Here is a 10,889-nt window from a genome sequence, read left to right on the forward strand (position 1 = left end):
TGAGTGTCCTTAAACATAACAATAGCAAACTATGTGCACTGCAAAAAAAAAAAAAGAGTAATCATAAAGAAGGAAAAAAAATCACCCATAATACCACAACTCAGAGGTAATCATATTAATACCTTGGTATATATCTTTCTATAATTTTTTTTCCTATGGACATAATATACTTTAAGACTGAAATGAACTCATCTTACCTTCTAAATTGCTCTTTAAACATTATGAGCATTTTTCCATGTTTAATTCTCATCAGTATTAGTTGCAAAACACAGTCACAATCTTCTATAGCTGGCCACTTCTGTGGTTTCCTTTTCTTTTCTTAGTGTACACAAAATGAACGTTTGAGCAGTTTCTTAGTCATTCCCTCAGGACAAACCCTAACTTTTTCTACGTCTGTACCCAGGTTCAAGGCCCCGTGGACACAGCCCTAGACCGTTTCTTGGCAAGACGGCCCCCCTGCCCTCTCACCTCCTGATCAGTGCTCTCTGCATGGCCTCCTGGCTGTAGGGGCACTTTCCAATGACCACAGCTGACAGATAGATGGGTTCTTCTAAGAAGTGCATCAGCAGTGCCCCCTGGCATCCGAGGATGTTCCACCGTGCCAGCTTGTCGCTGCAGGACATGGAGCGAGTCCTGTCCCCCCGGCCTGGCTTCACTCGGAGCAGCCCCACCCGGTGATATGCAGCACCAGGCTGCCCCGAGTCTCCAGCTTCTCCAGGCACACACTTGGCTCCAGTTCTGTAAACGTCCACCACTTGGGCACCACTAGGGGTCATTCCAGTGACACTGGCCAGTTCCTCTGCCGTGAGATTCGAGCTGCTGACATTTGGTGGATTTGGGCCCCTTTCCTGACTGCCAAAACTCTGACGGTGAGCTGTACCACCAGGAGTCCTGGGCTCCAGCCTCATTTTTTTAGTCACAGGACTCTCTGGGTCTTCACATTTCCTTTTATCTTCAGGAGCTTCTAGGTTATCACTAGTTTCTACTGATGGGTTACTGGCCCAATCTCTACTGACAGGACAGCAAGGCTGATCTTCAAACTCAAGCATTGGAATGATGGAGGCATCCCCACCTGCAGGAGAAGAAATCCCTTAAACCAGTTGTTCCCAAAGTGAGGCCCCTAGACCAGCTGCATGAGCATCCCTTGTGAACCTGTTAGAAATGCCAAATCTTGGGACCCATGGTAGACCTGTTGAATCAGAAACTCTTGAGGTGGTACCTAGCAGTCTGTTTTAATAACCTCTACATGTGATTCTGATACAACCTTGAGTTTGAGAACGACTGCTTTAAATGAAGTTTAATACTCTTCTCCCAGCTGACCTGAGATGAATTAAGAACACTTGGCCAAATTTCCCTTATAACAATTCTCTGGGGTTCTCACTGATGACCCTATCCTAGACCTAGTGAGCTAGAATCTCTCAGTGGAAGGAATTGAACCATTTAACAAAGATCCCAGGATGTTTTGGAAACACTAGATTAGACCAAGCTTTCTCAACCTCCACACGGACATTTGGGGCCAGACAATTCCTTGCCATGGGGGCTTGTTCTATATATTACAGGATGTTTAGCAGTCTCTCTGGTTTCTGCCTCCTAAATACTGAGAGTACCCCTGAGTCTGACCACCAAAATGTCTACAGATACTGCCAAGCATCCCTTGGGGATCAAATTGTCCTGAGTTGGGAACCCCTGGTTTAGAACGAGCACGGTTTCCCAAGTGCATTTTGTGGAGTGTTATCCCCAAGATGCCTTGGAAAATAAAAGTGGAGGGTTGATTTCATGGTTAAATAAGTTCGGCAAATAATGCTTATAATTTACCCATCTTGCATATCCTCTCAGTAAAGACTTGCATAACTGGTATTTCCCTGTGCTGGTTCAGAGATTTCTGACTTACTCTGTGTTTACATTGAACCAAAGAAAACCAGAGGTCAGTAAAAAGCATAGCTTTCCCAAGAGAAGGGAGATTCTTCAAACACTAATGTGTACCGCTTTTCTGAAGTGTGTACATAATACATCTGTGGTCTATATAACCTAAGAGTGGGAGAGGCAAGAGATGCAGAACTGGGAGTGTTGCCAGAGAGGCTGGCTGGCAGGCCTCCAGAGACCTCACAAGGTGACAGTGACTTTGAAGAATTCTCCAGGGCCCACCTCCCACTCCGAAGGCTCAGAGATTTGATCCGGACCAATGTACGAACTCGGGAGTCTGACTCATGCTAACACAACTCAAATGCACAAGTCTGAAGTAGCCAACCCAGCCACCAACTTAACAGTTAGTAATGAGGAATAAATGCCAAGTGAGCCAGACCATCACATTCTCTAGTGTTCTCTCTTCCCCCAGGGGGAATGTCCCACTGTAAAAGACTGCCCATGACCCAGGGAGTTAGATCAGCAGTTCCAGATTTTGATTTCACAGACCTGTAAAATCTCCACAAGATTTTAAGATCAATAGAGTGTTGTCAATTTTATATTTCATCAAGTAAGATCTTTAAAAAGCTTATTTATCATTAATTTAAAAATACATAAAGATCTCATAAGCTTAAAATGGAAAGAAATTAGCTTTTTAAAAACTCACTGAACAGTCCTGAGTTTTCTCGTGTGACCATGGAGCAGTGCTCTCTCACAGAGCAGTACCAGCCTGTGGACCACTGATTTTCGTTGTTTGATTAGGTGGTCAGGCTAGCTGTAATCTCCAGATCTCTCTCTCCACAAGAATGCTACACCTGCTGCTGGGATCAACCAGGCCCTGGCTGGGCAAAGCGGGATCCACAGGCCAAGACTCCTGGCATCACCAGGGAGCTGGTTAGAAGGGCAGGCCTCCAGATCCACTCCAGAGCTGCTGTATTTGAATGTTCAGTTTAACAAGTTCTTGGGGCGCATATTATACATATTAGTGTTTGAGAAACACTGAGTTAAGAAACATCCTTTGGTTCTTGAGTGCCTTGGTCCAAAGACATTGCTAAGAACAGAGTACGGATGAGCCCTGCCTTTCTCTGTATGTCATTTTTCTGTTCTCTCATAAAGTTATATTTTTTATTTGAATTATGATCTTTAGTTATTGTCTCTAAAGAGTGATTAGTGTAATACCCATGGGACAATCTTATTTCCTTATTTCAAAATTTTTCGGGTGAGAAAATTTTATTATCATTCCTGAGTTGTCTACAAGGGTAGAAATTATTCTCAGTTTTCTAGACAGAAAAACAAAGTATAGAGGTGACCCCCCTTGGCCAGGTTTGGTCTTCCTGCCTAATGCAACTACAGCACCTGAACATCCCTTTAATTGATCAAAATCTATCTTAACTCACCATGACTGTCTATATCTCCTGAAAAATTAAAGGGTAAACGAGGGACTAGACTTATTCACTGCTATATAACCATATTTCACACTTCCCTGACAAACAGTAGAAAATATGTGTTTAATGAATAGGTGGCAAGAATACACAGAAGCACTGTATAAAAAAGATCTTCATGACCAGATAACCATGATGGTGTGATCACTCACCTAGAGCCAGATATCCTGGAATGTGAAGTCAAGTGGGCCTTAGGAAAGCATCACTATGAACAAAGCTAGTGGAGGTGATGGAATTCCAGTTGAGCTATTTTAAATCCTAAAAGATGATGCTGTTAAAGTGCTGCACTCAATATGCCAGCAAATCTGGAAACCTCAGCAGTGGCCACAGGACTGGAAAAGGTCAGTTTTCATTTCAATCCCAAAGAAAGGCAATGCCAAAGAATGCTCAACTACCACACAACTGAACTCATCTCACTCCTTAGCAAAGTAATGTTCAAAATTCTCCAAGCCAGGCCTCAACAGTATGTGAACCATGAATTTCCAGATGTTCAAGCTTGTTTTAGAAAAGGCAGAAGAAACAGAGATCAAATTGCCAACATTTGTTGGATCACTGAAAAAGCAAGAGAGTTCCAAAAAATATCTATTTCTTCTTTATTGACTATGCCAAAGCCTTTGACTGTGTGGATCACAACAAATTGTGGAAAATTCTGAAAGAGATGGGAATAGCAGACCATCTGACCTGCCTCCTGAGAAATTTGTATGCAGGTCAAGAAGCAACAGTTAGAACTGGACATGGAACAACAGACTGGTTCCAAATGGGGAAAGGAGTACGTCAAGGCTGTATACTGTCACCCTGCTTATTTATCTTATATGTAGAGTACATCATGCAAAATGCCTGGCTGGATGAAGCACAAGCTGGAATCAAGATTGCCAGGAGAAATATCAATAACCTCAGATATGCAGATGACACCACCCTTATGGCAGAAAGTGAAGAGGAACTCAAAAGCCTCTTGATGAAAGTGAAAGTGGAGAGTGAAAAAGTTGGCTTAAAACTCAACATTCAGAAAACTAAGATCATGGCATCTGGTCCCATCACTTCATGGCAAATAGATAGGGAAACAATGAAAACAGTGAGAGACTATTTTGGGGGGCTCCAGAATCAGTGCAGATGGTGACTGCAGCCATGAAATTAAAAAATGCTTGTCCCTTGGGAGAAAAGTTATGACCAACCTAGACAGCATATTAAAAAGCAGAGACATTACTTTGCTAACAAAGGTCCATTTAGTAAAAGCTACGGTTTTTCCAGTGGTCATGTATGGGTGTAAGAGTTGACTATAAAGAAAGCTGAGCGCCAAAGAATTGATGCTTTTGAACTGTGGTGTTGGAGAAGACTTTTGAGAGTCCCTTGGACTGCAAGGAGATCTAACCAGTCATTCCTAAAGGAAATCAGTCCTAAATATTCATTGGAAGGACTGATGCTGAAGCTCCAATACTTTGGCCACCTAATGCAAAGAACTGACTCATTGGAAAAGACCCTGACGCTGGGAAAGATTGAAGGCAGGAGAAGGGGACAACAGAGGATAAGATGGTTGGATGGCATCACCGACTTGATGGACATGAGTTTGAGTAAACTCCAGGAGTTGGTGATGGACAGGCAGGCCTGGCGTGCGCAGTCCATGGTGTCACAAAGGGTTGGACATGACTGAGCGACTAAATGAAACCGATGTGTTTAATGAATAAATGACATGAGTGTCAGGATAAATCACCACAGAACTCAGGGCTTTGGACTTGTAAGCCCTATGGTTGGTTTTGGACCTTTAAGTCTCCTGATCCTGATGGGGAACTGAGAACTGAATAACAGTGTGAGTGACGTGCCTTCCACTTTCCTTGGTAGAGCAGTGATTAGGCACTCTCACTGGCTGTAACTACGTGTTAGCTAAAGAGGGTGTATTTTGAGAAACATACTCACGGATAAGACACCAATAAGGAAGTAAAGATGAATGTAACATGAATCCAGAGATTTGAATATACTTACAGGGTGTATGGCTGGAGAAAAACACAAACAAGAGGTCTGGTCTGAGTTTCCACAGTCCTCTCTGAGATCCTGGGAGAAAGATGCTATCCTCCTTCAGGGCAGCTGCCAAGTGGAGCTGATGGAGCAGGTACCTAATGGGACGCGGGGTGCAGGGCGTTACCAGAGCAAACAACCCATGTCTGTGGTCAAGGGAGAGACTCTGGTGGGGTGATTACTAAGAAGGAAAGAGATACTGGAGACCAATGAAACAGGTAGTGACCTGGAATTACGAGAACGATCTAGTGATTCTCAAAATGGGGTCCATGAACCAGCAGAACCAGCTGGAATTTATTAGAAATGCACCTTCTGGGACTTCCCTGGTGATCCAGTGGTTAAGCGTCCGCCTTACCATGCAGGGGACTAGGGTTCGATCCCTGGTCAGGGAACTAAGACCCCAGGTGCTGTGGAGCAACTAAGCCCCCAGGGCGCAACTCCGTGCTGCAGCTGGAGTCCACGCGCCACGTGGAAAAGATCCTGTATGACACAACACAGCTGCCACGGGCCGCAGCTAAGACCCGAGACGGCAAATAAGTAAACATTAAAAAAAAAAATGGAAATGCAACTTTTCAAGCTCCACCTGGATCTGCTGACTCAGAACCCCTAGGGATGGGCCCAGCTATCTGGGTTTTAACAAACCCTCCAGGTGATTCTGAAGCACACTCAAGCATGAGAACCCTGTCTAGGCCAGATCAACTGTATTTTAAGTACAGTTCAGAGGCTGACATAATTAGTATTACCTGCGGGCTTATTAGAAATGCAAATTCTGGGGCCCCCACCCATGCTAGATCAAGCTCTCGGGGGATGTGGCTTTACCTTTGGAAACTCCTTCTGGCTATGACCTCAGCATGGCTATCATTGAGGATGTCACCTGCAGCAAAGACAAGACACTAGTGAAAACATATGGAACCTAGACAGGCCCTGGTTCCTGAAAGCAGAACATGGCAGTTTTCTCCAGCACCCAGATTGGCCACATAACTCCTGGAGGGCTTTGCCAGAAAGCAGTACAATCATTATTGGCACAGCATTTACAGCAGGGTTTCCTCAACTACTGACATTTCGTGACATTTCGGGATGGAAAATGGGTGTGTGTGTGTGTGTGTGTGTGTGTGTGTGCATTTACAGCAGGGTTTCCTCAACTACTGACATTTCGTGACATTTCGGGATGGAAAATGGGTGTGTGTGTGTGTGTGTGTCCAGACATTGCCAAATGTCTCCTGGGGGGCAAATCTCCCCTAGCTGAGAACTCCTGACTTACAGGGAAATCTTAATCAGGAGGACAAATCAGATCTTTTGTACCCTGGTGCCATACTTGAGCCCATGGTGAAACAAGTCCGTTGAATTCAATCAATAGTAGTCCTGGATCAGTGTCCTCATATCCCTGGGAAAACTAGGAGATGAGGAAAGCAAACTGGGGGAGGACTCTGTTAACTGGCATCCAGAAAGTGAAGATGCCAGACCTCTACGGGATTTTCTTACTCTTTCTTGTGCCAAAATCTCCATTTAATTCACGGTTGCTTTCTGGGGCTTCAGATGTACTATGGAAAGCTAAACTCAGGGAACTTCTGGTTTGAGCATGAAGATAAATGGCCAACTTTCAATCCACTCAGAAAGATGTTCCTGGCGGCCTTTGCTTCTGAAACTTATTTCCATTCTTTAAATGAGTTCTGTCCTTCCAACTGGAGTGACAGTCAGCAGCAAGTGAAGGGTCAGCCACCTAGTGATACGGCCCCTTTGCTCTGCCGGGAAGAGAAACAGGTGACACAGACACCGATTTTCTAAAACTCCCTAATAGGCCCTGTTTAGACCCCACCCAGCCTTACCGCTCTTCCTCATTTTGGACTGGCCTATGCATTTGGTTCCTGTTCCCATTGAGACAACTTCCTTTGTCACTGAGGGGGTAAAAAAGCAAATCATAAAATGAGTTCTTAGAATCTGAATGGTCGGCAAGTTTAACAACCCCCCTGCACGTTCGTCCAGAGGGCTCCCTCACAGGCTGCCTCAGCTGAGGACTGGTTTCTGCACAGCCATCTCCCGCCACCAGAGGTCCCGCAGCACCTGGCCAGCAGCAGCAGAATGTGCCTGGCATCTCGGATCATACCCAGCCACCACCATCCCTGTCTAGCCCTGTGTCTCTTATTGGGAGAGACAGTGTTTCAGGGAGAAAAGGTCTCACCTTGCACTGGTCCATCAGAGCGGTCGCAGGCCTGGTCAGCTGTGGGTTGTATCTTCACCACGGCTGCGAGCAACGTCCACTCACGGTTGGGCTCAGGCTTCCCTTGCTTGGGCAGCCTGCTCCCATAGTGCTCGTAACACAGCCGGGCAATCTCATCCGCGGTCCACATGGTGCTCAGGCCCTGATCAAAACCCACAGCTGTCAGGACAGAGAGGAGAACCAAGGCAAGATGCTGCAACCCACACCCTGCTGCAGCAGGCGTTCACAGGTAGCCCCTTCATGTTCCTCCTGAGGCTCCCTGTTTGTAACTCTGTGTACCATCTTCTCTGACTACCCCTCTGCTTTCTTTTCATCATTAATGAAAGATCAACAAAGTCTCAAATCTCACAACCCCAGAAGATACATTATTTCTTCAAGATGTTTTTTTTTTTCCTAATGTTGGATATATGACATGTTTGTAATGAATCTGAGCCCAATACTCAGAATGAAAGCATAGGAGGGAAATATTGTTGGTATTCCACTTTTCATTTGGAAATAGCACGTAAAGGGCTGCAGACCTCAGCTTGCTTCAGACAGACCCTCACCACACAGAGTTCATCTTTCTGGGGGATAAAGGTCTTCTTTTCTATCCTTTTTCCCCAGACATTTTACTTTTCTTTCCCTCACAGCAGAGAGGTTCTTTATCCTCTGTCTAGTAAGCCTCCGCCCCCACCAGGAAAGCACCATTTTAATCTTCCACAACCTTTTATGATGCAGAGGAAAGTGACAGAGCCCAGTGGTTTCTCACCACTCAAGTGAGACAGCAGTTCTGCTTCTCAGATTGAGGGTTTTGGAGTTACCCGTTCTGGATTCTAATCCTGGTTTTGCTACAAATTGACTATGAGATATTGGGTAGATTACTTAACCTTTCTTTGTCATCTGATAAAAGAGACAATAGTATTTAATCCACTGGAGTTGCTGTGAGGCTTAAATAATATTTACAAAAAGTTGGCACAGTGTCCAGCATAATTACATCAATTGAGGTTAATACTACAAATAAGAATATTTGAATTTCCTGATTCATTTGCCTTGAGCTCCCTCACAGATCTGTGATGGATACGTAAAGCCATGAATAAGAGACCATGAAGTAGACCTAAAAGAGGCCTAGAATACTTCCCTTGACACTCTTCTCATTGTTGACTCTATCAGTGCTCACTCAGTGACCTCATTTGGCCACTGAAATGTATGAAAAGCTTCTTAGGAAAAAATAAGATCATAAGGTGATGGGTAAAGCCAAATGTGTCACCAAACAAACAAAAAAGGCTCCACTGAACCTCAAGGCATATACCAGACAACCGCTTTTTCCACAATAAGCTCTTCGCACTGTTAAATTAATAAAACAAGGAGACAATTAGATTGATGAGTCTCTAATGCTGTGTTGGCCTATTTAAGCAAACCAAGATCTAAGTGTGTAAATGCCTTAAGGTTGCTGCTGCTGCTGCTGCTGCTGCTGCTAAGTCACTTTAGTCGTGTCCGACTCTCTGCGACCTCATAGACGCCAGCCCACCAGGCTCCCCCATCCCTGGGATTCTCCAGGCAAGAGTACTGGAGTGGGGTGCCATTGCCTTCTCCAACATATCAAAACTGCTAAGGACAACCAACCAACAGCCGTCAGCTAGGCTTCCAGCTGTAGCCAATCAAATGATTTCTTCTTTTGTTTCTGCACTTTTTCTACAACAGTCTACCCTGCCTCCTGTCTGCAGAGGGCTCCTAACTACTTGCTTTGGTGCTGCCCAATTGGAATTGGTTTTTGACCAAACTTTTAAAAATTATAATATGCTTCAGTTTATCATTTAACTGTTCTGATGTGTGGGGTTGTTATTTCAATAAATGGTCATAGTACATCATCAGATCATAGTGCTTTAAATTAAGAATCTGGCTGGAACTGACATAAACTGTGATTTATGTCAGAGAACCAGCATAAGTTTTTCTTTGCCCCACAGGCTGGTTTTCTGGGTCTTAGCTCAAACCGACTCCAGTATTCTTGCTTGGAAAATCCCACGGACAGAAGAGCCTGGAGATCTACAGTCCATGGGGTCGCAGGAGTCGGACACGACTTAGTGACTAAACCACAACCACAAGTTCCCTAAGTAGGGATTGAAACCGGACCACTGCAGGAAAAAAAGCGGATCCTAACCTCTAGATCGCCAGGGAGCTCTCGCAGCATAAATCTTGTATTTGTTGGAACAAAAGAAAAGCATGGGCAAGCCTTGAATCCTCCGTTTGGAAGAGATTTCCCTCTCATTTCGAGGGGGCGAGGAGCATCAGAAGGCAGTATACTTTATGAAGGCAGATACTCTGGTACCCACCTGAAATTAAATCATAGGTACACAAACCATAATAGCCAAGGAAGACAGAACTTGCCAGAAGAAACGCTGACTCTATGAAGCAGCAGCCCAGAACTGTATCATCACATTCTCGGAGCTGTCAGGAAGGGCGTGCCCAGTAGTTGAAACGAGCAAGTTTTGCTACACTGAGTCCACTAAAATTCAAATCCACTCTCTCCTAGAACGTGAATAATTGTTGTTAGTTTTTTTGCCCACAGATCGCATGTTTTAACAGTTGAAAAATGCTGAAGAGACCACTTCCTTTTCAAAGAAAGTTAGGGCCAGGGGCGAAAAGCTCTTTTCGAAGGGTTGGAAGGGAAGCCTACTTCCCTCAGCCCCCGGCTCAACACCCTCAAGTGGACCGGGAGGGCCAAGGTGTCCAGTCAACAGGAGACTCCGGGCCCCTGCAGCCGGGACTAGGTGGGTGCCTGCCCTCTTCGGTTTTGTAGGACGCTGCAGCACGGCCACGCGTTCCCCGCTCGCCCGCAGCGGGGGCTCTCCGCGCCGGGAGGGCGGTATTTCCACTAAAGGAGCCGCCTTTTACCGTCAGACGCGTGGTGGGAGAGGTACTGTTCTCACGTTCTCTCCCCACACAAACGGAGCTTGGGAAAGTCAGACACTGGAACCTGACCCAGAAGCCGCGAGAAAGCCCCTCACTTGCGCGCCCTCAGCTCCCCGACCCTCTCTGAGACCCTCGCCTCCCACCTCTACGACGCACGCCGTCGAACGGGGCGGACGGAGCGTGTGCGGCGCAGCGGACGTGACATCACTAAGAGGCGGCATACAGTGCACACTGGCCTTTGTAGTCACTTAGGGGGCGGAGCCAGGTGGGGTCAGATCCGACTTCCGGCGCTGTGCGTATTAGTCAAAGGGGCTCGGGAAGCTGATGGTGTGTGAGAATAGATTCCCAGAGTAGAATGACGTCGTATCATGAAACACTACAGTAAATTTTTGTCGAGAACACTGCTATCCAGTAGCAATATAATTTGA

The 10,889-nt window shown here is 45.6% G+C and overlaps 1 protein-coding gene across 50 annotated transcripts in view; it reads right to left on the minus strand.

Annotated features, from left to right (window-relative positions):
- Window positions 1–10,709, minus strand: part of ADAT1 (adenosine deaminase tRNA specific 1) — a 38,086-nt gene extending 27,377 nt beyond the window's left edge. For 6 of the 50 annotated variants that reach the window (XR_015145253.1, XM_086349961.1, XM_086349946.1 and 3 more), the window contains exons 1-7: window positions 10,605–10,709; window positions 9,937–10,077; window positions 7,534–7,714; window positions 7,181–7,249; window positions 6,174–6,228; window positions 5,322–5,452; window positions 469–1,072 (exon numbers count right to left, since the gene is read on the minus strand). Coding sequence is in view for 37 of the 50 variants with exons in the window: in XM_086349961.1 (XP_086206087.1) it covers window positions 469–1,072; window positions 5,322–5,452; window positions 6,174–6,228; window positions 7,181–7,249; window positions 7,534–7,702 (1,028 nt within the window). In the remaining 13 variants the exon portion in view is untranslated. The other 44 variants (XR_015145249.1, XR_015145248.1, XM_086349934.1 and 41 more) reach the window with 21 other exon arrangements.
- Between the last annotated feature and the right edge of the window lie 180 nt (window positions 10,710–10,889).

The sequence above is a fragment of the Bos grunniens genome, chromosome 18, assembly GCF_055505025.1.
Source record: "Bos grunniens cultivar Pamir isolate PY7600 chromosome 18, Bosgru_T2T1.0, whole genome shotgun sequence".
NCBI classification, from domain to species: domain Eukaryota; kingdom Metazoa; phylum Chordata; class Mammalia; order Artiodactyla; family Bovidae; genus Bos; species Bos grunniens.